Source organism: Tamandua tetradactyla, chromosome 5 (genome assembly GCF_023851605.1).
Source record: "Tamandua tetradactyla isolate mTamTet1 chromosome 5, mTamTet1.pri, whole genome shotgun sequence".
In the NCBI taxonomy this organism is placed as follows: domain Eukaryota; kingdom Metazoa; phylum Chordata; class Mammalia; order Pilosa; family Myrmecophagidae; genus Tamandua; species Tamandua tetradactyla.
In genome coordinates this window covers 22,768,427-22,795,433 of record NC_135331.1, presented here as the reverse complement: position 1 = coordinate 22,795,433, position 27,007 = coordinate 22,768,427, and the positions used below count along the sequence as shown (strand labels likewise).

Below are 27,007 nucleotides of genomic sequence, written 5' to 3'. Positions count from 1 at the left end.
TAGACACAATCCAGATTTCCATCAGCAGGAGCAGCAGTGAGCAGACTGTGGTACATCATGCAATGGAATACTGCTCGGCCCTGAAAAGTGGATCCAGTTTGTAAATCTCATGGGTAGACTGAGCAAAAGAAGCAGACTGAGGAGGGCACACACTGGATGATTCCATGGACATGAAGTTCTAGGACAGGCAAAACTAGACTGCAGGAAAGAAGCCAGGAAATCCCTGGGGTGAGGGGGGCAGATTTGGGTGGTGGTTGCTCCTATAAAAATACCAAGCTGCACACTTAAAGATCTGCACACTTTACATAGGTTATGACTTTAAACATTTTAAGAAAGTAAAAAAAAAAAAAAACTCTGAATCCTTCTCTTTTGGGGGGGCCCACCCCAAAGGCCAAGGGCCGGGAGTAGGGGGGTGGTCTCAGATCCACTCAGCTCTCTGGCTTCCTGTGGCCGCTGGTGGCCCGGCCAGCTGCGCACTCCCCTGTAAACATTTACATTCCCTGGAACAGTTTTATTGGCCCCACATGGAAGCCATCTCGGTGAGGCGGGAATGTAAACACGGTGGCGGCCATGCGGCAGACCTGGCCTTGTCTCCTGCTCCCGTGTGGACCCTTGGGCAAGTCGCCCCCACCGGCCACCAGGGCCTCCGTCCGCCCCCACTCTCACCCGCGCTCTTGCGTCATGAGAATGAACCGGGATGCTGCCTCTGGGTCACCTCTGCGGCCCTGTTGGAAATGGGGACCCTCTGCCCATCTTTGAGCAGGGGAGGGCCTGGCAGAGGGCAGAGATGGGAATTTTTGTGACAGACACAAGTGGGTAGGGCTTGGAGCTGAAGCCCCGGGGCCCTGAGTCACCCGAACATGCAGGTAAGTCATCCCACGTTTCTCCTGCTCTCTCCATCCCACCCCCAACTTTTCCCGGAGGCTGCGACCTGACTTTACACCAAGACTTTCTCTTCCATCTTCCCCTCCTTTCTTCTTTCGTTTCCGCTCTTCTCTTCCTCCCTTTCCTTCCTTCCCTCCTTCCCTCCTTGACTTTTTCTCCCTTCCTTCCTCCTTTCCTTCCCTTTCTCTTCCCTTCCTTTCCTCCCTCCCTCCGTCCCTCTTTTCATTCTTTCCCTCTCCTTTTCCCCTTTGCATCAAGCCCCCTCCTCATTTATACCTCCCCCAACACACACACATTTTCTCCTGAGCCCCTTAACCAAGGGACTGCACTTGAAACCCATCTCTGGGATGGGAGGGGGCAGCACCTAAGGGCCCACGAAGGCCCCGGGCTCCGCAACCCTCCTCTCGGCTCCCTCCACGCCCACCTACCGACTCTGACCCTGGGGGTGGGGGGGGGACGTGATGCTGACAGCCACTCCTCCCGGCAGCTGCCATGGGCCAGCCTTCTGCAGGGGACCCAGGGGCACCCCGGGAGAGCTCACAGAGAGGGTCTTCCCGGCCACCCAGACGCAGGGGTGGAAGCCGGGAGGTAAAGATGAGCCAAGACTACCTGCCCCTTCAGGGACCTCCTGGTTCAGCTGCTTCCAAACTGGGTGACCTGAGACTAGCTTACTCACCCTCTCTGGGCCTCAGTTTCCTCTTCTATAAAGTGGGAGTAATAATAGTGCCCACTTCTTGGGGTTATTGTGAGCCCAAGGGCAACGAGCCCTTGTACTACACATGGAGCAGCTGTGCTGAAACAGCAGCAGCGACACCGGGACAGAGATCACAGCACAACCTGAGCAGCAGCTCCCGTGGAGACCTGGCAGCTCAGTAGGGCTCCTGGATGGAAAGGGACAGAGCAACTAGGCCGCCCAGCCCCACTCAGACTGGTCAGCCGGAGTGCCCCCGAACGCCTGCAGGGGTGCCACAGTCCCTCGAAGGGTGGGCATGCAGACCAGGTCTCGCCTGCTCGCTAGCACCCGCCACCCAGCCTGCCTCGCGAGGGTGCAGAACCGATCGATTCCCCCCACCCCACCCCCAGACCCCAGCCTAGTCTTCTTGAGCTGGGACGCCCGCAGGCGCTGGCGCGGGGGCGGGGGGCTGCGGGTGAGGGGAGGGCAGGGGTGGGCCCCAGCAGCTGGAAACATCTGGTTTGAATTGTCGGTTGGGAGCACTGGCCAGGCAGCCAAGGAATTTGCGAGTTAATTTCAGGCCAAAAGACAGAACTCGGCAGGGCGGGCCTAGCTCCCCAGACCGCAGGGGTGGGGGCTGTGGGCATCCCGGGGCAGGACATGGAGGCCTCTCTAGCGCCCCTTGTATCTTCCCCTCGCAGCCTGGACACTAACGGGCACCTATTGTGCCCCGGGCAGGAGGCTGCTCTCGCTTCACCTTCGCCACAGCCCTGGGACTAGGAAGGGCTTTTCTTTCTGTTTCAAAGGTGAGGAAGCTGAGGCTGCGAGAAGTTAGCAAGTCATCCAGCCTCGCTAGGATTACTAATAAGCAGTGGAGCTGGAATTCGAACCCAGGTCCATCTGTCGGACTCAAAAGCCTTAAACCCTGAGAGGCTGGCTCCCAGGGCCTCAGCCCCCCTCACCTCTGTGTCCCTGGAGCTCACACTTTTGTCAGGGCCCTTGCCTTGCCTTGCCTCGGTCCTCACCCCCTTTGCAAAGCCTCCCTTGCTCATTCAGTCAGTCAGTAAATATTTCCTGAGCACCTACTGTGTGCGAGGGCTGGGACAACTGAGTGGACGTAACCACAAATCAGGACGTCAACAACCTCACTCCAGGCAGTGATCTGTGCCCTGATATGGAAAAGGGGGGTGTTGCAGGGAATAACTGGGAGCAGAGGGGCAGGGAGGGCCCCTCTGAGGAGGTGACATTTGGGCCGAGACCTGAAGGATGAGATGATGCCAGCCCTGGGGACATCTGAGAGGAGAGACCCGGGCAGAGGGAACAGCACGTGCAAAGGCACTGAGGCAGGAGCACATGAAGACGAAGCAAGCTGGCTGCCAGGCTGGAGCAGAAGGAGAAAGAGGCAAGAGCTTTCCTTCATCATTCAATCAATATATTTGTCAATAAGTGAGACGGAGGTGTGAGCGGGGCATGAGTTGGGGCCAAGAAGCTTCAGCTAGTAGAATTAGGGAGACCCCTCACCCTGTCCTACGTATCCATTTGTATCCATAATGTGCTTTGGGGCTGCCGAACCTCTTGGGGGAAATCACTTGACGCCTGTCCCTCTCGGGGTCAGCCACAAGGATAGAAAAAAAGGTCTTTAGAGCCAACTCCCCCAGGGGAGCAGGGCTGAGGTTGGAGGGCAGCAGGGTTCTGGGCACGGGGTGGCCGCCAGCGTGCGAACCCCTCTTTGCAGGCTGTCCCAGCAGAGTCCTTGTGTCTGGAAAGGTGAGCTGGGGTTTCATCAAGTCTCCTTGCTGGGGGGGCTCCCTCTGCCAGGCCCAGCAGAGGGATGCTCTTGTCCTGCTAGTCGATCATGGTGGCAGCCCCGGGGGCAGGAGCAGGGGCAGCAGCAACCTCAGGCTTCCAGCCAGCCAAGAGGTACCAGCTCGGCTGCAACGATGTCAACTAACTGGACTGGTTCATGGAGGCGCAGAAGCCCCTCTGGATTCCCAGGAACTTTCGGAAGAGGCACTCTGAGGATTGCAGTGCTTAGGAGGAAAGCCTCAGAGCCCTCTAGAGTTTCGTTGTCTCGGTGCCACGGGTGTTTGGACCATGGGTTTCTTTGTGGTGGGGTCGTCTGTGCGTCGTAACGTGTTTTAGCCGCATCCCTGTCCTCGCCCCACTAGATGCATCCCCATTCCCCCAGCTGTGACATCTAAAAGCATGTCTGATGTTGCCAAATGTCCCCTGAGGGGGTGGGAACGGCCCCTGTTGAGAATCACCACCTCCGAACCTTCCTGTTGGGGTATTAATAGCTTCAGGACAAGAGCTTAACTCACCAGCTAGAGAAGCCTGGGACGCCTAGACTTCCTGACACTTATGGTTTCATTCTGCTCCTTGAGGCATAACAGGGAAACCAGAAACATTGAAAGCAGATAAAGCTCATTCCGAATCCTACACCACACAGCTAACTTCTCTGAATAGTTTGGTGCATTTCCTTTCTGTCTTTTTTTCCTGTTGGATCACACTAATAGCTACGATTTGCTGATGCCTGTCCCGTAGGCTCCATGCTCCGTGTTCCCTATGCCTCGTCTCGTGAGTTCTCCAAACACCCCTAAAAGGTGGCAGGAGTATTGTTCCCATTTCGCAGATGAGAACCTGGAGTCTCAGTGGGGTGGGGGTGGGGGGGCGTTAGCGGCATTTAACGTGACTTTAAGACAACATCTCCCACCGTTATCCTTCAAAACCTTCATTTTCAGTTGATGAACACTGTTCTATGAAGCCAATGACTGCAGCAGCCTTGCTTTCTCAACCTACCCCAATTGCTGGAAAATTCCACAAACGTGTCCCAGTCACCTGCTCTGTGCTAGGGTCTCCCTAGGGGCTGGTGGTAGAGATGAGTCACAATTCCTGCCTCCAAGCACATGCCATCTCCTGCCCAGGAAGTGTGTGTAGAGTGAGGAATGAATGAGAGGCTGAGTGGTCTTTGCCCCTAAAAGCTCAGCTCTTGGGGCTCTGCCCACGCCTACATCCCTGGGGGCAGTGTGCCACCCAGGTCCTCAAGGTCAACCGTGTGTGGAGCCTGAATTCACATAACACCTCATTCACAAAGGGCGGATCCTTTGTTAACTGTCTTTACATGTAGCTGAGCTTCATATGAAAAGCTTTGGGAAGATTCTGGAGATTTGTCCAGATAGTAACTTTTTTTTTTAATTGTGGTAACAAACATACATATATATATATATATGTACGTATATCAAAATTTGTCATCATAACCATTTTTAAGTGAGCAATTCAGTGGCATTAATTACCTTTACAATGTTACCTCCATCACCACCATCCATTACCCAAACTTTTTCATCACCCAAAGCAGAAACTCTGTACCCATTAAATAATATCTCCCTATGACCCACCCTGGCCCCTGGGAACCCTGAAATCTGCTTTCGGTCTCCACGAATTTACTTATTCTAGCTGTCGCCTATAACACACTTAGCTTTGGGTCATTTTTCTCCTCCAGAGGATGTGAAACTGCCCCATCATGCAGGGTCTGAGAACATCTTTGCCATTACAAAGGGGAGCCCTGTTGGAAATGGCTCAGACCCACTTCTGGGGACTCCCACCCACTGCCATGGCTTCAGGTCCCTCTTCAGGCCCCACCTCCGGGAACATGCTCCAGGCTCCCCTCCAGCCTTCCTTCTCTCCCATGCTGCATCTCCTGCTGCCTAGAGGCAGAACCCCCCATATCAACCAGGTCCACTCCACCCCCAAAATGTGGTTCCTGCCCTGGCCACCCACTCCTGACCCTTGGGCCTGTCCCGGCAGTGGAGACTGCAGTGGTTTAGAGCTGTCTGTATCCCAGGAAAACATGTTCTTAAACCTAATCCATCCCTGGGGTGTGAGCTCATGGTAAGTAGAGTAGGACCTTTGGATGAGATTACTTCAGGTAAGGTGTGGCCCAGCTCAGTCTGGATGGGTCTTAATTCTGTTACTGGAGTCCTTTATTAGCAGAGTGAAATTCGGACAGAGAGCGAGCGAGTGAGAGAAAGCCACAGGAAGCAAGAAACCGAAGGTCAGCATAACCCAGAAGAGGAGAGGGCACCATGGGAGGCTGCCGTGTGACCGGGGAGCCCGGGACCAAGGGTCACCCCCAGTCAGCCCCAGAATGCCACTGTCTTCAGGAGGAAAGCATCGTCTGGGTTATGCCTTGATTTGGACTTTTTCCTAGCCTCAAAACTATGACCTAATAAATACCCATTGTTTAAACCGTTTCTTTGCATGGCGTTTGCTGGTGCAGCCTAGGAAACTAAAACAGGGAGCTAATACTACCATTTTACAGAGGGGAATCAGGACATGCCCAAGGTCTCAGAGATCAGTCCAAGGCTGGTGGAATTAGGGGACCCCCCTGCCCCCACCGCATGCCCTGGCACCACCTCCTCCCCAGCCCCCTGCAGCCTGTGGGCTCCAAGGATGGGCAGTGCCCAGTGACGGCTTCCCGGGGCCCTCACCTTCTGGTTGAGGGTGGTGTGGACACAGAGGGCTCACTGGGGAGGACTCTGCTTCCCCGCTGATGGGAAGTCAGGGCAAGAGCGTGGCTTGAGCCTTGGAGATTTGGGAATTTCCCAGTCCCTTCTAAAGGAGCAAGCGTCTGAGTGGCCGGTGACCTCAGAAGTCTCACTGTCCCTTACAAGCTTCATGCCAGGCTGAGATTTACAAGCTGTGCGCTGAGAATAAGTCGCTGAACCTCTTGGGGCTTCAGTTTTCTCATCTGTAAAATGGGGTTAAAAATAGAACCTGCCCCATAGGGCAAGGATTAAGGAGCTAATGCCAGCAAAGTGCTTAGCACCCAGCAGCCAGCGTTTGGGGGGGCCTCAGGGTTCACGTTATTTTCATTAGTCACAGTGCCCTGGTATGGGAGGCCCCATCAGCCACTCAAGTCAGAAGCCAGAGCTTTCACCTCCCTCCCTCTCCCCACATCTACTCCATCACCAGCTCCTGTCCTGTCTTCTTCTCACTTACGTCTCGGTCCTGCACCTTCTTTGCACCCTCACTTTATTTCAGTGCCTCCACCCTCGTGCAGCCTTCCCCACCACCCTGCAGCCCATCTGCCTTCCTGGGCAGCCCACTCTTGTCCCCTTTCCCAGTGTAGCACTGCTGCCCGTGCTGTCTGCTCTAACCCGCTCCCCAGTCAAAGTTGCCTCTTTTGCATCTCAAGCATCACTCTTCTGACTCTCCTCCAACCCCCAGCAAACTCAGGCCAGTTGCGCATGCGCTGCGCCTCCAGCACCCCTCTGTCAGCGCTCTGGGGCCAGGCATAATCTGACATTTTTCTGGGTGATCATTTGATTCATCTCTGTCTCCCCCTCTAGACCATAAGCCTCGAGGGCATCGCCAAGTCCACTCGGCCCCCCTGGCATCCCCTGGGCCTAGGCACACAGCGGGTGTTCCATAAAGGTCTATGGCTTGGCTGGGGGAGCAGGATCTGGGGAGCGAGTTTGGGGGAGCCCTTTTGCAGATCAGCTGCCAGCTGAACCAGCCTTAGGGGCGGCCGCCTCAGCTTCTAAGAAACAAGGGAGCTTGTGAGTAAACTTAGCCCGCCACCCGCCCCTTTCCTGTCTACCCTCCTTCCTTCCCTGCCTGCAGAGCTGAACTCAGCAGAGTCCGTGCTCTCAGCAACGGTTCAGCTCTGTGAACCTGGGTCCTCGTACTAAATGAGCAGCAATACTTCCTAGGGTTGTTGTGAAGTCCAAATCAGATAATGCAGATAAAGGGTTGGCGGGGAGCTGGGCATGCAGTAAGCGCTCAATAAGCACCAACTCCTTGGCCCTTGCCATTCCTCTTTGTCCTGGGCCCCAGCTCTGTCATATCTGCAAGGAGAGGGCTGGGTTCTGCTCTGGCGTGAGTAAACGCATCACCCTCCCAAATGCCTTCCCTTAGCTCCCAGGAGTCACAAAGGGTGACTAGCGGGGGACTTCCAGGCGCCAGGGCAGGTCAGCAGGGGCAGAGTGGGGGACATGGGATTCCCCCAGAACCCCACTGGGATCTCAAGGGCGGCATGACATTGTGCTAAGAACATGGCCTTCTGATTCAGGCCTGGGTTCCAATCCCAAATCCTCATGCATGATCTGGGGCAGGTGACATCACCTCCCTGAGCCTCAGTTTCCTTTGCTGCAAAATGGGGGGAATACCAGCACCTCTTCTGAAAGCAGCTTGGGCAATTCCTGGAGATATTGCAGGGGTGTGTGCTCAGGAAATGTTTGCCGAATGGACAAAGGGGGCAATTCAGGCTGGTGGCCGTTCGAGGGCAAGAGGACGCCACAGTGGAGTGCAGGGGCCGGCCTGAGCTTTCGTGGGAACCAACCCTCCAACTTCCAGAATTTTACGGTCCAGTTGTTTAAAGTATCCATTATATTCATTTTATTAATATAGTCTAGCGATACTATACGTAAAAACAAGCACATAAATACCCCCAAACACATCGCTTCCTCATTATTTTACTATGCCTTACAATTAGCTACGTCCTTGGGATTATTTACATTTATTGTACCGTGTGTGCTATCACATTGGAACCTCAAAATCCGCCGTGGGAGCCTCCACCCCGTGGAAATTAGCGAACGCTGCAAACTAGGGCTCCCCCCACCCCACCCTGGGTAGGTGATTAAACATCTGCCGATGCAGCGCTGGATTTGAAGCTCATTCCTGGAAAAGGATGAAAAGGATCCCGCCTCCTTCAGCCTCAGAGACTGGACGGAGGAAAGCGCCAGGCGTCCCGTGGCTCCAAGAGCAGGCAGCAGGCGCCCCCTGGTGTCTACTCCAAGCATCCATCACTGCCAATGTCGAATCATTAAATCCTGCCCTTGGAGAGTTAAAGAGGGGGAACTTCTTCCCCCGACAGACAAATGGAAAGCCAGACCTGGGTGGACACACAGCGTCCTCGAATGAATGGGGGGTGCTCCGGGACCTTCAGGGGAAAAGGAATACCTGCCCCCTACCCAGAAGGATGAGGTGGCAGGATCCCTGGAAACTACTCAGATGTCCCGAAGTCCTTCAGCCCCTCCGCTCTCCTTCCCTGAGCTCCTGACCATGCTCAAGGGGAAGACAGACTCACCTTTCTCCAAACCATCAGCCTGCCCTCTCCAGGGCTGGCACCCCACGGATACCCCACCTCGCTTCCATCAGCCACCCCCTGCCCAAAGCACCTGAAATACACCTTTCTGGTGTGTACCAGACTGGTCCCGAAGGTTCCAGCAGAGGGGGCAGGCGCCACCAATTCCAGAAATGTGTTGTCATTTCCCCACTTGGCTGATTGTTACAGACCTGCTGCTGCCATGCCCATCCCCTGCCTCCCCCATCCATACTGCTCTTCTCCCCATCCCTCTGTCCCAGACTCAACCCTCTCCTTGAATTCCTTCTTTGCAGGCTGGAGTGGGGGTCCTCACCTTTCACTCCCAGAGAAGCCACTGGAGATATTTTGTTCCTCTCGCAGAAGGCAGAGCAGTGTATAATTTAAGCAGCAGCTTCCTTCTCCCCATATGCAGATGCCCAGAAGGTTTACAGAGGCAGGAGATCAAGAGTTTTAAATCCCAGCTCAGCCACTGACCGTGGACCAGTCACTGCACCTCTCTACAATCTCAGCTTTTTGATCCTTCAAATGGGGGTAACAATAGCCTCCGCTTTCCGGGGTCCCTGTGCATTTTGACTGATGTGCTGCATGCATCCTCGAGCTTGTGGCTTAAATAGACTGGCCAGGCCTCCTGATTTGTCCAGGATGGAAGAGTTTCCCAGGCGATGGGACTTTGAGTGCTAAAACCAGCAATGCTCTGGGCAGACTGGGACAGCTGGTCACCCTCCACTTAAATTAAGGATGGGCAAATGTACAGAGCCTGATCCATGCCCCTGCTGCCCGTCTTTGTAAATAAAGTTTTCTTAGAACATGGCACACCCCCTCGATTATGCATTGTCTAGGAATTCTGTCAGGCTACAGTAGCAGAGCTGAATAGTTGCCACAAAGCCCAAGTGGCTGGTGAAGCCTAAAATAGTTACTAACTTTCCCTTTAAGGAAATGTTTGCCAACCCCAAACTTTGGGTAAAGTGTGGGTAACAATCGCTATCCATTAACCCTGTGAGTTGTGGCAAGCGTCATGGGCTGCTGCAGCCCTCTTCAGTGTAAGGAGTTGCTCTGAGGCATAGAGCAGAGTCCAGGGTGGGTTGGTGGGAGGACCACGTTTATGTTTAGGTGAGTATTTGTCTGAGATTTGGGGAAACCAAATTCTGTAGGCCAGAAGAGGGCCGCAGTGGGGGGAGATAGATAAAGTGGTCGCTGAGTCAGCCACCCTCACCCCAATCAGCCAGCTGGTCCAAGGATATTCCAAGGTACCCCAGTCGCCCAAGAATCAATATGGCAGTCACCCTAACAGCTTGTGAAGGGGGCTTCCTGAGGGTGAACAGCTAAGGACCAGCTCCCACCCTGTGCCTGTTTGAATCTGTGGTGGACCCCCGAAAAGCCATGTCCTTTAATCCTCATGTAATATTGCTGGATGGCTGGGAGCCTTTTGATTATTCCCATGGAGATGTGACCCACCCAGTTGTGGGTGGTAAGTTTCGATAAGCTGATTTCCAGGGAGGTGTGTCTCCACCCATTCAAGGTGGGGTTGCTTGCTGGAACCCTTTAAGAGGGAACCATTTTAGAAAGAGCTACAGAGTCTGTGAAGCCAGAGAGCTTTGGAGATGCAGAAGGAAAGCACCCCAGGGGGAGCTTCTTGAACCAAGAAGCCCGGAGAGAAAGCTAGCAGACACGGCCATGGTCACCATGTGCCCTTCCAGTGGATGGAGAAACCCCAAATCGTCATCGGCCTTCTTGAACCAAGGTATCTTTCCCTGGATTCCTTTGATTGGTCATTTCTATAGCCTTGCTTTAGATGGAACATTTTCAGGGCTTTACAACCGTGGACTTGCAACTTAGTAAATTCCCCCTTCTAAAAGCTGTTCCGTTTCTGGTATATCGCATTCTGGCAGCTAGCAAACTAGGACACACCCCTACCCCCACTTCACACTGGGGAATAGAGAATTCAGGGGAGACTGCCCCGGAAGGAGGCATCCTTGATGTTTTAAAGGATTCAGCCATCATTCGTTCATCAAATATTTATTGAGTGCCTACACTGTGCCAGGCCCTGGGCCGGGCCGTGGGGACACTTCGGTGAACTAAGAAGGAGCCCACCCTGATCAGGGCCACAGGGAAGGCGAGAGAGGGCAGGACGGGGGGCTACGGTCACCAGATGGAGACGCCTTGGTCCGCACAATCCCCCAAGGAAGGGTCTGGCCTTGTAGTCTTCAAACCTTCCCTGACCCTCACAGCCAGGGCCTCTCCCTGGCTTCCCCCGAGAAGTTTCCAAGAAGACCCCGAATCGTCTCCTTCTCGGGGAAGCAGCCTCAGGAACCCATCTCTCCTGGGCACCCCTCCCCCAAAGGCCCCCTTCAGGATTGGTAACCATGACAACCAGGACAAATGGCAAGGGGGTAGGTGGGGGGCTGGGAGCTTCAGGTCCTCCCTGGGTGCCCAGGGTGAGACCTCAGTGGCCTCGGGGTGAGAGGGGATGGGGGGGGGGAAGAACCGCTGTGCGAGGGGTCAGAGGGGCCTGGTATGGGTGGCACATGGGGAGCTGGAGAAGAGCTCTCTGGGCCGGACGGCCGCCTACCCAGGGCCCTGGGTGCAGAGGCGGCCGGGTCCCACTGAAGAGGCTGGAGCGGGCAGGGGGCGCTTCACCTCGCCACCCGGCTTGGCCGCAGGGCCTGGGGAGGTGGGGGGGGGCTCTAGGTCCTGAGGGGCTGCCAGGCTGCCTTCCCACGTGACCACCCCCCCACCCCACCCCCCTTGAGGCAGGGACGCCCGGGGGCGGGCGGGGGGAGGGGGAGGCGAGGCGGCGTCGCTAGGGAAGGAAGCTCTGCAGCGTCAGGTCGTCTCCGTCCCGGTCCCTTCGGGGCGCCGGCGTCGGAGTCTGGGTCTTGGCCCCGGGCGGGGCCCCGTTGGCGGCGGCGGGCGCGTCGGCGCCGTCGGGCAGCAGGGAGGAGATGCAGACCATCTCGGTGGGGGAGTAGCCGCGCACCGGGTACGTGTGGTTCCTGCGGGACAGGCGCACGGCCAGCACCACGGTGCACACGAGGAAGACGGTGGCCACCACGGCCAGGATGAGGATGCCCAGGAGGCACTGCCTCACGGCCACGCGGGCTGGGAACCCCGTGGGATCCGGGACCACCGAGCTCCCCGGGGACAGGCCCTGCCTGTTTTCCCTTTGGTTGATGAAGACCATGGAGGGATTGCTGGCTGCCACGGTGGTCTCGTTGTGAGGGTCAGAGGTCACAGGAAGGACCATGGCTGGACCCCTTGTGGTGACAGGTTCTGTAGACGGGGCCTCTGTGGTGGCTGACTCCGTGGACAGGGCGACTGTAGCTGTGGGCTCCATGGAGGAGATTTCTGTGGCAGCTGGCTCCGTGGACGGGACCTCCATGGCTGGGGGTTCTGTGGACAGGGCCTCTGTGGCAGGAGGTTCCGTGGATGGGGCCTCCATGGCTGGGGGTTCTGTGGACAGGGCCACCGTGGCAGGAGGTTCCGTGGATGGGGCCTCTGTGGCTGGGGGTTCTGTGGACAGGGCCTCGGTGACTGCAGGCCCCGTGGACGGGGCCTCCGTGGCTGGGGGTTCTGTGGAAAGGGCCTCCGTGGCGGGAGGTTCTGTGGATGGGGCCTCCGTGGCTGGGGGGTTTGTGGACAGGGCCTCCGTGGCAGGAGGTTCCGTGGATGGGGCCTCCGTGGCTGGAGCCTCAGTGATGGGAAATATCAGAGTGGCCCCTTCTGTGATCAGAGAGTCCTGTGTGACTGCAGTTCCCTGGGTGATGGGTTCCCTGCGAAGCGTCCCCAAGCCAGCAGAGGCCCTTGTGGCAGTCTCCACAGTGGCTGGCTCAGGGGTTCCAGGCCACACAGAGACTCTCTGCCCCAGTGTTCCCATCCCAGCCAGAGGCTCAGAACTCAGAAGAGCCCAGGTGCTATTTTCAAGCATCTCTGGAGGGTCTGTGTTTTGTAAGGGGTAGTCATCCTCCTCGTCGAAGTCTTGGGTCTGGCTCAGCTCTGTCTGGTTAAGGTCCGGCTGGAGCTCTGTGGTCCTCAGCAGTGGGAGGCTGCTGCCAGGGCCCAGGAGGCTCAGCAGCAGGAGGGCTTGCAGAGGCATTGCACCTGGGGGGGGGGGGCATGGACAGAGGGGCATCAGGAGGGCATCGCCCTGGGACCCAAGCACTGCTGTGGATTCCGTGTCTGCAGGCGGCCCCCGTCTGCAGCAGGCAACGCGGATTTCAGCATTCTCGGGGCCCAAGTATCCAGCATGTGGCAGGTGGGGAACAGGCCCTTAGCCAATGGCAGCTGTTATTATCATTCCTCCGCATCAGTAAAACCGTGCAGGGGCCCCTTCAACTTCCTCTATGTGACGCATACCAACTTTATTGGCCTCCCTATCCTTTTGGTTAGGACTTTTCATGGGTAGGCAAGACAATCCATTGGGGTATAGAAAGAAAATAAAAGAGCTAGTAATATTAGCTTTCTCATTTCATTCCTTCTTAGTTTCTATTTCTTGTAGACATTTATCATATATTATCAGAGTACAATAGCACCTGTGTATAATTCCTAAATAGACCAATCATTTATTGTCTGTGCATAGGATGCATGAGTAGAGTTTGAAGCCTCAGATGTGGCCTCTCTCTCTCTCAGCCAACACAACAAACAAACTCACCACCCTCCCCCTCTCTAGGTGGGACATGACTCCCAGGGGTGGGACCTTCCTGTCAATGTGGGACAGAAATCCTAGAACAAGCTGAGACTCAGCATCAAGGGATTGAGAAAATCTTCTCGAACGAAAAGGGGAAGAAAGAAATGAGACAAAATAAAGTATCAGGGCCTGAGAGGCTACAAACGGAGTGGAGCAGTTATCCTGGAGGTTATTCGTACGCATTTTATAGATATCCCTTTTTTAGTTTAAGGTGTATTTGAGAAGTTAGAGGAAAATGCCTGCAACTGTGGAGCTCTGTTCCAGTAGCCATGTTTCTTGAAGATGATTGTATAATGATATAGCTTTCATAATGTGACTGTGTGATTGTGAAAACCTTGTGTCTGATGCTCCTTTTATCTACCTTATTAACAGGTGAGCAAAACATATGGAATAAAAATAAATAATAGGGGGAACAAATGTTAAAATAAATTTAGATCGAAATGTTAGTGATCAATGAAAGGGAGGGGTAAGGGGTATGGTATGCATGAAACTTTTTTCTGTTTTCTTTTTATTTCTTTTTCTGAATTGATGCAAATGTTCCAAGAAATGATCATGATGATGAATATGCAACTATGTGATGATATTGTGAATTACTGATTATATATGTAGAATGGAATGATCAAAAGTTAGAATGTTTGTGTTTGTTTGATGATTTTTGGTGTTTAAAAAAATTTTTAAGTTAATAATAAAAAAAGCATAATAAGTGTGCCACATTCACCACAGACAAATACACATACACAAACACGTACACACAATCTTTGCCCTCCAACCGGCCTTGAGGATGGTGGAGTTTCTTTGCACATGGGGTGGACTTGCTACTTGGGGAAAAGTATATGGCCGCACCTGGGCCCCACTTTCCCAGGAGCGGAGGGCCTTAAGAAGAAGTCACCGGCTCAGAGACATAATTTCATAATTCTGAAAGGCTCACACCCACCACCCCCACTCTCAGGAGTTCTCATTTTCTGGAAGGCAGAAACCTCAGCCACTTCCTGGAAAAGGAAAGGGAGGGGACAAAACGCAAGGCCCAGCCCACCAGCTCCCGGGTCGGGTCAGAGGAGGCACCTTCGCCCATCGGGGCCCCACCTTCTGCAGCCCGGAGCCAGGAAGACAACATGGAGACCGGGGTCATGTTCTCCCAGGCAGGCCCCCGCTCTCGGCTGCCCTAGAGCCAGCACCCCTCTCCTGCACCCATCCCACAGACCCCAGCATGCAGGGAGAGCCCAGGGTTGAGGAGAGGCATGGGCCTGGACCCCATACCGGGCCCCCAGTTAGCAGGGGTCTGGCCTGGAGCAGGTCGCTGCACCCTCTCTGAGCCTCCAATGGGGCAATATTGCTTCCAGCAATGGTCAGGGTTGAAACGAGGTGCTGCATTGGAGGCCTCCCCGCCCCTGGTGCCGGGCACCCAGCAAGGATGGTATTTCATTTGGAAGGGCCTTCTGTCGGGCTGAGGACAGAGCTGCAGAGGAAAGGAAGCCTTGGACTCCAGCAGGGTGCCATCTGGGTCCCATGATAGCGAGGGCAGTGGCCGGGTCCTGCATGGGAGCAGATACCTCCTCCACCAGCCGCTACCTGCCAAGATAAGGTGGGGGCCCACCACGAAAGCCCAAATTCCCTTGCCTGCATCTGCCCTGGGGCATCCAATTCATCCTGGTTTGTCCAGGACTTTCCCAGTTTTAGCCCCAGAGTCCTACATCCTGGGAAACCCCTCCATCCCAGCAGTTAGTCACCCGAGTCTGGCTCCGTCCATACAACAGGCTATGGGCACCGCAAGCCTCGGGCCAGACCTGGGCAGGGCAGGCATCCGGACCAGTTGATGCGGAAATAAATAAAAGACACCAAAAAAAAAAGAAAAGAAAAGAAAACAGACTCCAAAAGGGTCTGTGGTTGCACGAAGGCTGAAGCAATAGCAGGAGAGGAGCTGAGTTTGCCAACTCTGGATAGCAAGTAGAATAGTGATTATTTGCTTACTGACTAAAATAAATTTATTATAAATTATGAAAATGACTTACTATAAAAATGCCCACTGTGCATGGATCATTTCATTAGCCCACTAAGTGATGGCCGCTTTCATCCTCACTCCTATTAAGAGTCGGGAGTCCCATTGCACAGACTGGGAAAGCAAGGCTCCAAGCGGTGAGGTCCCTTCCTCGGGGTCCCTCCTTCCACCTTTCTGCTCAGAAGGCCAGAAAACAAATCACTTCTCAGAGGAAGGGGGCCCGGGCAGGACCCAGAGAGGGGACCAAAGCCGTCACATCCTATCTGTCTTGATGCTGCCAAATAGAGGTCAGAGACTGTACTGTTTCCTGCCTTTCACCCTAAAATCAGGTTGCTTCTGCCCCGAGCCCCACCCAAGCTATGTGGAGGGACAGGATGGGGTGCTTCCCAGCTCCGGAGACCCCTCCTGGGCAAAGCTTCCCCCTGCTGCACAACAAAGACCCCCAAAAAGCTTGGAATTTCCATTTGGAATGTTGGAAGCGGAGCCCCCGCATTCTGGATCTTGGAATCTTAGAATCCGAAAGACAGAGCATAACAGGGTTTGGGCTAAGCAGTCACCCAAGGGAAGGGGGGGATCAACGTGGACAAGGAAGTGATACTGAGGGCCCAGGTGGCCCCCCCAGACCCCCCTGGAGGTCCCGGTCCTGGTGGATAGGACTGGCCCCTGTCCTGACTTAGGGAAGTTGTCACATTAAACCAGGATCAAATCCCAGCTCTGCCACAAGCTGTGTCATCTTGGGCAACTCAACAGCCTTGTTCATGGCTTCAGCCACTGGTCCCCCAACAGTCTCCTTTGGTATCCCCAAAGCACCCCAAATAATGGGTATTCTATTTTTTAGAAATTATTCTCTCTTTTGCTAACAATAGTGTCTTAATTCTTTTATCTTAATACTTTGCTTTGAACAAGTCTATTCTCTCCAACTTACAACAAGCGTGAAGACTGCCTCTTTGAAAACAGTTTAATGGATCCAAACATAAGCAGCTTCGATATAAATCCTGTGCTCCCCTCCTCCATTCTGGAATCTCCCAGACCGAATTCCGTTTCCTGTTTCTACCTCTACGCAAATCCCTTCGTCTCTCTGGGCCTCGGCTTCTCACCCACAGAAGGAGAGGGTAGGAGACGTTCTGGGGAAACGCCCATGGTTCTCTGGTGTTTAAGTTTGAATTGCCCCCCATAAGCCAGTAGGCTGCCGGCAAATCTGACAGGGGCACAGGTTGGAAGTGGAGGGGAGAAAGATCTGGAAGAGACACCAGTGGTGACCACGGACTCCTGGACAAGTTGGGTCCTCAGCGCCCAGCAGGGCCTTGGCTTGCTCTCCCCAGGGTCTGCAGCAAAGGGAGGTCCCCCGGCTGGCCCCCTGGGCCCCCCAGCCACGCCCTGTGGCTTTTCAAGCCAGCACTTACCGTGCTCAGCAGAGCATGGAAGAGCTGCCTCATGGGCCCAGGAGAAGTGGCTTCTTTGCTTTAGCGATGAGGCCCCAGCCCACACCAGCCACCCGCGCCGCTGTGCACCCCCGCCAGGACCCCGCCCCAGCCAACCCCCAACGGCCTAGTGTGGAAGAAGGAAGCGAGAATGTGATTACTCATTCGGGGCCACGTGATGGCCCACACCCCCTTGTCTGTGACAGCTTAAGTGACAACCTTCTTCACTGAGACACGCTGGGTTCTGGGGAACTGGGGCTCCGGCGGTGTCTGACCTCACGCTTGGGTACCAGGGATCATGGAAACTCCAAGCACCCTGCGGAAACTTTCTGGTGAGGGGCCCCTTTGGTTTGGGGACCCAAGCTGAGAAAGGCCGCAGCATCACTCCCCGGGCCATGGGCAAGACAGGTCCCCGCCCTTGGAAGGAAGGGAGTGATCAGATAGAAAAGAGGGCGGTCCTCACTTCCTGCCCAAGAAGGGGCGCGGAGAAGACACCGAGAGCAAATCTATACGTGGTTTATAAATCCAAAGCAGTCATTCTTTCTGAGATTAAAACAGTGTCTTGAGATGCACCGATGCAATCCAAAACCTCTGGGATCCCAAGGCGAACAATTTCCAGGTTGTTCCCTCTGGTGGGGAGATGGGCAAGTAAATAAGTGAACACACTATTAAGACATCCTGCAGTCAGCGGCACCCTGGGGTGAGTGGGGAGGGCCCTCTAACCCACCCAGTGAGGGAGGCACTGCTCCAAGGAGAGGTGACACTTGCAATGACAAGTAGAGGGTGGCCAGGTGGGCAGCCCAGGAGGAGAGGAAAGGCTGTTCCGGGCAGAAAGGATAGCATGGACAAAGGGTGGGAGGCCTCAGCGGGGGCTCAGGACATCTGCAGAGAGGGCTCATACGTACGCTGCCTGCAACACGGGCTGTTGAAAAAGGAAAGCCAGAGAACCAGCAGGTGTTCACCATGACAACAACTCAATCACCTTAGGAAGCTACAGCTGGCAGGGGCCCACACTCACCGAGCCCAACATCCCACTCTCCTAAAAGCAGAGTAAAATTGGGACGGAAAGAGAAGCCAGGGAGCAGGCAGGAGCCGGAAGTCAAGCAGACCCCGGAAGGGAAAGCAGATGCTGCCGTGGCACTGCCATCTGACAGGAGCGCCGAGGAACTCCGGAGACGGCTGGCCAGCCAGTGATGCCAACCCCGGGAGGAAGCACGCCTCTAGCCTTTGAAACCCCGAGCCAGTAAATTACTGCTGTTAAGCCAACCCATTGCATGGTAACGACAAGAAACTGAAACACAGGCATTCCAGAAAGATCTCTTCATAGCCTGAGCACACTGGAGGATGGACGGGCCTGTGTCGGGACCAGCCTGTGGTGAAAGCAGGGCAGCAAGAGGCCCATTTACACCTGTCATCTCTGAGTTACCCTGAAAACATCACATCCGGACCAAGAGTCCAACACCGTACTTCAGGCTCAGGGCGAGGCGGGAGTCTGGGGGCCATGTGACCCTGGGGTGCCTCTCCCTTCCGAGACCTCGGGTCTATATCTGTAAAGTGGGAAACCTCGACAGATGGAAGGTTCTCCAAGAACAGCCAAGTTGGAGGGAAAGAAGGGAGGCTCTGAGGGGAACTCCACCGCAGTCCATAGCCTGCCTTTCAGGCTGGGAAGGTGGACCAGCCCCAGCATGGCGGTGGGAAAGGCCAGCTGGGAGCCTGGCTCTGTGCGTACCAGGGATTCTCTGCACCCGTTTGCACAGCGGTGACCAACCGTCCCGGTCTGCCTGAGACTGACCCAGGGTTCTGTGTTAAGGCCAGGAAAGTCCCAGGTAAACCGGACACATCACATTGGCCACCCCAGAAGAGTGAAGAATCGGGTGGTATAGGCCTTTGGACTCAGCGGCAGCCTTGGGGCAGGCGTTGCTTAGAGGGATCTGGAGTGAACGGATACAGAGCCCCCACATCCTCCAGATGCTTCCTCCCACCCCCAACACAGCCACAAGCAAAACTTGGAGGCAGGTTCCTCCTCCAAGCTGCTCCTCTCCTGTACCCACAGGAGGGGTAGGACTGGGGAAAAGGGAACACTGCCCCAGACCCAGCACCGGTCCCCTATACCCATGTGAGATCTGCAAACCACCCAGAGGCAGTGCCCCAGAGGAGCAACTTGCCAGACCCTGGGGCCCAGCTGGAAAGCTGTGTGAACTTGGGCAAGTCACTGTACCTTTTCCAGAGCCTCAGCCCTGCAAAAGCCTAGTAATGCAAATGCCTCACACTTATCCCTTCCACAATGTGCCAGATACTGGGCTGAGTGCTTTGCATCTCTTGGCGCATGTAATGAGGAAACAGAGTCAGAGTGAGAGGGTACCTTAGCCAAGGTCACACGGAGTAAGTGGCAAAGAGCCTTGACTGAAATCCAGGCAGGTGGACCGTGTGTTGGTTTGAAATGATGTATGGACCCTAGAAAAACCATGTTTTAATCCTAATCCCATTTTGTAAAGGAAGCCGTTTCTTCTAATCTGTATTCAGTACAGTATGTGTGAAACTGTGATTAGATCATTACAGTTTCCTGAAGATGTGACTTAGTCAAGAGTGATTGTTGAGCTGGATTAGGGGAGATGTGTCTTCACCCATGTGGGTGGGTCTTGATTAGTTTCTGGAGTCCTATAAAAGGAGAAACATTGTGGACAGAGAAAGAGATTCAGAGAGAGCAGAGCAGAACGACACAGCCACGAGAAGCAGAGTCCACCAGCCAGTGACCTTTGGAGATGAAGAAGGAAAACACCTCCCGGGGAGCTTCATGAAACAGGAAGCCAGGAGAAGAGGCGAGCAGATGACGCCATGTTCGCCATGTGCCCTTCCAGCCGAGAGAGAAACCCTGACCGTGTTCGCCATGTGCCTTCTCACTTGAGAGAGAAACTCTGAACTTCATCGGCCTTCTTGAACCAAGGTGTCTTTCCCTGGATGCCTTTGATTGGACATTTCTATAGACTTGTTTTAATTGGGACATGTTCTTGGCCTTAGAACTATAAACTACCAACTTACTAAATTCCCCTTTTTAAAAGCCATTCCGTTCCTGGTATATTGCATTCTGGCAGCTAGCAAACTAGAACAATCTACAACCTGGTATTTAGAGACAAGAGCGAAGCTGATCAGGTCAGGATTAAGGTAATTCAGAACACAGGGGTAAGGAAGAGTATCTATATTTTAGAACCACACCTACTCTTTGATACCAAAGGATGAAAGGTTTATTTTGTCTGGAACCTAAATTTTCTGCAGCATCTAATCTTACTCAAACTGTCTGGACAGCTCATTTGAACAAATGGAACACAGGAGCCCAGATAAGAATGAGAGCCTTTAATTCTGTATAGTTTAAAACTAGAATGGACCCTGAGCCCTGGGTCCTGAGCCCAAGCCTGAGATGATACAACTGAACAGGGAGTGCAGGTGAGTATCTGCGAACACCAGAAAGCACTATCATACGTAAGGTGACGCATAGTCACTATATATAAGGTGATGTCTGTAAGCTATTTCAAGGTAAAACTTGAGCAGCAACTTTTTAGAGAAGCTAATCTTCCTGAGGATTCTGGTTCACCTCGTCTACGTGAAGACCATAGAACCCCACCTGGGAAGCTCAAGCAGTCAAAGAGAGTATCTTTCCACTTCAAGGAGCGGGGCCCAGGAAGACAGCCCCAAATTCTTAAAAATATAGAATGATCTATGCTCTTTAATTTTTATTTTGGTAACATATGTGCATCATAAAATTTCCCATTTAAATCACCTTCAGGTAAACGATTCACAGCCATTGACCATCACCACCCATCCATTACTGAAGCTTTTCTATCATCCCAAACAGAAACTCATCGACGAACTCCCCATTTCCCCTCCCAGCCCCTGGTAACCTCTAATCCACTATCTGTCTCTATGAACTTAGATATTCTGTTTATTTCATAAAGTGCAATCCCACAACATCTGTCCTTTTGTGTCCAGTCTACTTTTCTAACCATGTCCTCAAGGTTCATCCATATTGTCACACGTTTCAGGACTTCACCCCTTGTCACAGCCAAACTGCATCCACTGGATGGATATGCCACATTTTGTTTATTCATTCATCAGTTGATGGGCATGTGGAGTCTCTCTACCTTTTGGCAATCGTGAATAAGGCTGCTATGAACATCAGTGTTCGAAGCAATGATGCATAAGAGAACTATTGGGAAGAATCAACATCCCACAACACAGAAACTTGTCCCTTGACAGAATATGATGCAGGCATTCAAGTTCTGTTTCTGTGTTAATGCTTATAGCTAGAGCACTCGTGCCCCATTAGGTGGACAAGTATATAGACATATGTAAATGATGGTGACTGTGTTATAATAAACCTTTATTTACATAAACAGGCGGAGGGCTGGATTGGGCCTGTGGCCAAAGTTTGCTGTCCTAGAAAAATGGGGGCCATGGGTTCTGAGGGGCCTCAGAGAGTAGTAAAAGTGTGCCTGACCTCGCCCTACTGATGGGCAGAATGGAACAGGCTGCTTGAGATGATGCTGCCAGCAGCACCCATTTATGGGGCCCTGACAGGTGTGAGGAGCTTGGATGAATCACAAACAGAAGGGAGACTGTCCCTGCACTCATGGAGCTTACAGGTCAGTGGTCAGTTCAAATGCCACCAGTCCAGGCCATGGAACACGGATGGAGCCTATGAATCAGAACGGAGCCCTTGCTTCACACTTGCTGTGTGGCTTTAGGGAATTCACTTAAGCTCTCTGAGGTTGTCTCCTCTAGAAAATGGAGCTCTGAATCCTTAATGCAAAAAAGACAAGGAATCAGTGAGAGAAGGATGGGGGGGAAGGCTGAGAGTAGGCTGGGCTGCCGTTGTGGGCACAGCCCAACCACCTTGTCTCTGGTTCCCCGAGCCCATCTACCTTAACATTTAAAAGCAAAGCTTGCTACAGACTTCGGGGGTATCACCCCTCAATGTATAAGGAGCAGAGGGCACTTCTCTGCACCAAGTGCAGGAACTTTCTCCCTACGCTGGATTCAAGAGCTCCTCATCACTCTTAGGATAAAGCTCAAATCTCCAACATGGCCGAGAATGTTCTTTGTTTTGGTTCCTTCCTTTAGCAGCTCTTCTCTTCTCCCCCCACCCCACCCCATAAGAACTTTGCATGTGCTATTTCTTTTGCCCGGGGCACTCTTTATTGCACACTGCCTGGGAGACTCCTGTTCACTCTTCAGACCCCAATTCATGTCTCACCAACTCAGGAAAAGCCTTCCCTCACCAGCCTGCCCTCACTTTCTCTAACATGGGCGTGTTAACTGGATAAATGCATACCTCTCTCACAAATCAGGTGGCTCCAGGAGAACCGTGTTTGTCTTGCTCACTGTTGCATATCCTGGGCCAAGCACAGTGCCTGCTATGTGGGAACAATTGCTAACTTCCAACACATGCCAGGTACTGTCTTGGGCTCTTGACATATACTGATTCATTTCAACATCACAGTTGCCCCTTGTGGCAGGTGCTATTTTAGTATCCCCATTTTATAGATATGAAAGCCAAGGTCCAGAGAGGTTAAAGGAACTTGCCTAAGGTCACATAACTAGTTAAGTGGCAGAGCCAGAGTTGAAACTCAGGCTGTCTGATTGCAAAGCCCGGGTTCAATCACAATACAATGCTTGAAGGAATTCATATATTACCATAGGTGCTCTTTGCTGACTTTGCCTGCTATTTTGGGTCCAAGAGGGTGAAACATCCATCCAGCCCCCACCACCACCCCACCCACCCGCAGCACCATGTGAGCTCCTGGGGTGCATAACAGGAAGTGGAGCTAGCAAAACCAGTGGGTATAAGGACCTCTATATACCCGAGCTCAGTGCCCCCGGGCTAGCCTGGGAACCAAGCTCCATCCATGGACCTCATGGGGAGGTGTGTGTCCCTGGGTATTAACTAGCAGCCTGTTACTGTGGGAGCAGCCCCATCTCACCAGGCACTCACGTGGAGCTCCATTACAGGTGGATGCTGGGTGATTAAAAATGATTTTCAAGCAGTCTAAAAACTGCCTTAAACTTGAACACTTCCAAGTGAGTGGTTTTTGCACTGAATGCAGTCTTCCTTGCATTAGTGGGTGGATAAACATACCTGGCTTCACAGCGGGCACCGAGGGCATCCTTGTTGCCTGTAGGGCTGTCTGTGCAGCGGTCTATTTGGTTGCATTTTGCTCTCTTGTTGTTTCTGGGAGGGGCGTGAGGGTTGGTGGGGAACTGTGAGCACTAGTGGTAAGCATGGCTCTGATACCACGTAATGCCACAGACACAAAGAGAGGGTGCATTAGGTGGCCGAAACCAGTGAATCTTATTTAGCTTTAATCTGATATTTACTGGTGTCCGCGACTTCTCACTCAGCTCAGGGCCTGGCTGCCGTCCCGTGCCTTGCCTCGCTGGTGCAACGAAGAGCTCCCGGGTCGACGGGCCCAGGCGCCGCGCTCCTCCCGCCCGGCGGCCTCCAGTCCGCTCCAGGCAGCGGGTCTCCGGCCCGACCCCGCCTGCAGACGTCCGGCAGGACCCACCATGGGCCCCAGGGCGGCGAGCCGCGCGGAGGACACAGGTAGAGGCGCTGCGCTCCGAAAGGAAACGCTGACCCAGAAAGAAAAGGAACTGGCCTCGGGACCGCACGACGCCTCAGCTGTTCGGCAGACCGACACACCAGGAGGCCCAACCGGCGAGAGCCGGGCCGGGGAGAGAGAGAGAGAGAGAGAGAGACGCAGACAGACTAACCTTGGTGAAGACACGAGTCCGGAACACGCAGCGGTTGTGAGTACAGATCTTTACTGGGGTTAAGCAAGCTTTCTCTAATACTGGCTCCACGCGGGGGAAGACACCCCACGGGGGAACAACCTCTATGCGGCCGTCAGGTACGGCTCCTTGTGGGTTATTCCCCTCCCCGTCCGGGTAACGCCTTTATATACAAAATCCAGACCCAATGGGCTAACGCCACGTATACAAGGGTGATTGGTAGACAGGGCAGGCGGGCGCGTACGTCATACGCAGAGGCAGGATGCGGGCGCCATCTTGGCTCACTCGATGGGCGGGGGGAACTCTAGGGCAGGCTGCGGCGTGTCCACTAGGCCCGACCCGGGAGGCGGCTCTCCACATCTCCCCCTTTTTTATTCATTTTGACCCAGTGTCTCCATTGATGAGTGTGCTCCCATGAGCCTGAGAGGCCCACTACATGATTTGGTGCTTTGGGGAGTCTGGACTAGGCTCCAGCCATCTTGCGGCTGAACCTCTGGCACCGACCAGAATGCTCACCTCATATAGAGACCGGAGAGCCCGTGAGCTGGAAACCACGTGACTCTCCCTGCAGTGCTTCGCCTCGCAACTGGGTTATGTAGGGGGGCAGGAGAGCGGCAACCAGAGCCGAGAGCGTCATTAGGTGTCTCTGTGCAATGGCCGGAGTCTAGTCTGGCCAGGACCGTGACTCCGCCGTAGAGATCATCCTTTAGACAAAAATTATGACTTCTGGTGCCGCCTTTTACACCCGGGACACGGCCATGGGCTTTGCAGCAGATCCTGTTTTCGAGCGCCCCGCCCTGAGTGGCCGGGACGGGTCATACAGTGAGGGGAAGGACTGGGTAGCGGGACGGTCGTTGCCAGGAACATCAGGGGCGAGTGACATAGCCAACATAGTGGTGACGCGTAGCTGTTGCTGCGTCTGGAACAAGCGTTCTAACAAACATTTAACAATGAGCAGAGTTACTAAGAGTCCCACTGCTAAAAGAATCCAAGTGGTCAACCTGGGCCAAGAGAACCATGAGGTGACTTGGTCCCACAGTAGCTCGTAGTGGGAAAAGTGGGGTTAAAGTTAGTCTCTCTTCTACTCGGTCGGAGGGTCACTTGCACTGTTGTTGTCATCTTTTCGGTCGTCGCCATCATCAGCAGAGTTGGAGACCGGATCCGGTGGCTCTGGTTGGAGGCTTATCAATTTTCTGGGCAACAGTTCCTTGGCGTCCTCGGGCGACGTCACGGTTCTCACCAGTCTTTCCGGAACCCACACAGGTTGACGTCCTGGTTCCTGGGGAAAAACACAAACAGAGCCTCTGGCCCAGCTGAGCACTGGGTCAGGGCCTTGCCATTGTCCTGACAGGACATCCTTCCAACGGACTAGACCTCTATGTGGAGGACTCGGAGTAGTGTGCTGAAGAGCAGGTGTCATTCCTTGTGAGTTTTCATTTAGAAAATTATATGTAAATAAGGCTACAGACAGTTGAGCCTTCGGGGACAGGCCGTGGCCTATTCCCCCTTTCTGTTTTTTGAGCAAGTCTTTAAGAGACCTGTGTGCTCTTTCAATGATTCCTTGCCCTTGAGGGTTGTAGGGGATACCATGTTTTAATTGCACTTCCATATTTGCACAAAATCTTTGGAAGGCTTTGCTGGTGTAAGCAGGTCCGTTATCTGTCTTTAATATTTTTGGCTTGCCCCAAGCCGCCCAAGCGGCGAGGCAATGAGCAATAACCTGGTGGACTTTCTCTCCTGTTTCAGCAGATGCGAATATAATTTGAGAACATGTGTCTACTGACACATGTAGATATTTGGCTTTGCCATACTCTGGATGATGAGTGACATCCATCTGCCAAATGTCCCCCGGGATGAGGCCCTTGGGGTTAACTCCAACTGAAGGGACTACCCTCTGTTCTGCACAATTATTGCAGGCTCTGACTATATCTCTGGCAGCTGCACGCGGTATGTGAAACCGTCTGGCTAAGGTGCTTGCATTGACATGAAATTTAGTATGAAACTCTTGGGCCTGTTGATACGGTGTCAGCGCAGGGAAGATATGTGGCTGTCGAGTGGCCACATCCACTACGTGATTTCCCTGTGCCATGGGGCCTGGCAGGCCTGTGTGGGCTCTAATGTGAGTTATGTAAAAAGGATTTTGTCTGGCATATATTATTTCCTGAAGTTTGGCAAAGAATGGTCTAACTGAAGAGGAATGCCTTATGATGCCTACCGTTTCTAAAACTGCAACAGAGTTCACAACATAAAGGGAATCGGATACAATATTTAGCGGATTGGTATATTCCTCTAGGACTGTAATAATGACTTGTAATTCTACCCATTGAGGTCTTTGTGGTTGGTAGAGTACTGTTTTGGGAGTACCCCCTTCTGTACAGTATGCTCCTGAACCGGAGCTGGAACCATCTGTGTACACGGTGAGTGCGTTCACTAGTGGTTTAGATGAAGTCACCTTAGGAAAGATCACTGGGTGTCGGGTAACGAATTGTAAGAGGGGATCTTTTGGGTATTGGTTATCAATATTTCCTGAAAAGGTACATCGGAGAATGGCCCACTGATCTATACATCCAGTAAGTATCTCAAGTTGCTGAGAAGAGTAAGGTACTCTGAGGTACTTAGGCTGTTGGCCAAAATGCTGTATGGCCTTCTTGATGGCCTCCAATGCCAACTCTGCAATCGCTGTAGGAAAATGCTCTAAACTTTTCTTAGGGGAAATTCCAGGGTGGACCCAGAGTAATGGTCCCTGTTGCCATAGCACTGCCGTGGGCTGTAGTTTTGTTGGCAGTAAGCAGGCTTCGAATGGCTTTTGGGGGTCTATTCTTTTTAAAGCAGCACTACTGAGCGCCTGTTCTACTTGACGTAGTGCTTGCCTCGCCTCTGGGGTGAGACACCGGGGCGAGTGTAGGTCTGAATCTCCTTTTAGCAAATCAAACAAAGGTGTTAATTTGGCATTGGTGATCTTTAAGTACGGACGAACCCAATTGATATCTCCCATAAGTTTTTGCAGATCATTAAGGGTATGTATGTCATCTACTCTGAGAGACACTTTTTGGGGGGAAACATGCTGAGGCATGATTTTTGCCCCCAGGAAGGTGGTAATCTCTGTCATCTGGATTTTTTCAGGGGCCACTTCCAGGTTGGCTTCTCTAAGACTAAGGACTAAATGTGATAAAGCTGTTTTAAGAAGATCTGTGTCTTTATGGGCTAAGAGAATGTCATCCATATAATGGATGATTTTTACTTGGGGGAACTGTTGTCGAGTGTTGGCCAGCTTTGCAGCAACATATAGCTGGCACATGGTGGGACTATTAGTCATGCCCTGGGGCAGGACTGTCCACTCGACGCGGTGGCATGGCTCCTCATGGTTAAGAGAGGGCACAGTAAACGCAAATTTTGGAGTGTCTTCGGGATGAAGTGGAATGGAGAAGAAACAGTCCTTAAGATCTAAGATAAAAACAGG

The 27,007-nt window shown here is 53.3% G+C and overlaps 1 protein-coding gene and 1 long non-coding RNA gene across 2 annotated transcripts in view; one reads left to right on the top strand and one right to left on the bottom strand.

The window, feature by feature from the left end:
* The first annotated feature begins 10,240 nt into the window (after positions 1 to 10,240).
* Positions 10,241 to 27,007, top strand: part of LOC143683780 (uncharacterized) — a 71,727-nt gene continuing 54,960 nt past the window's right edge. The window contains exon 1 of the long non-coding RNA XR_013175648.1: positions 10,241 to 10,404. This is a non-coding gene — a long non-coding RNA (uncharacterized LOC143683780). The remainder of the gene's footprint in view (positions 10,405 to 27,007) is intronic.
* SELPLG (selectin P ligand) lies at positions 10,664 to 16,851 on the bottom strand. Its single transcript, XM_077160115.1, has 2 exons — positions 16,747 to 16,851; positions 10,664 to 12,761 (listed from the first exon to the last, which is right to left on the bottom strand). Exon 2 carries the CDS (start codon positions 12,754 to 12,756, stop codon positions 11,464 to 11,466), a length of 1,293 nt encoding a protein of 430 aa, XP_077016230.1. The 5' UTR covers positions 12,757 to 12,761; positions 16,747 to 16,851; the 3' UTR covers positions 10,664 to 11,463.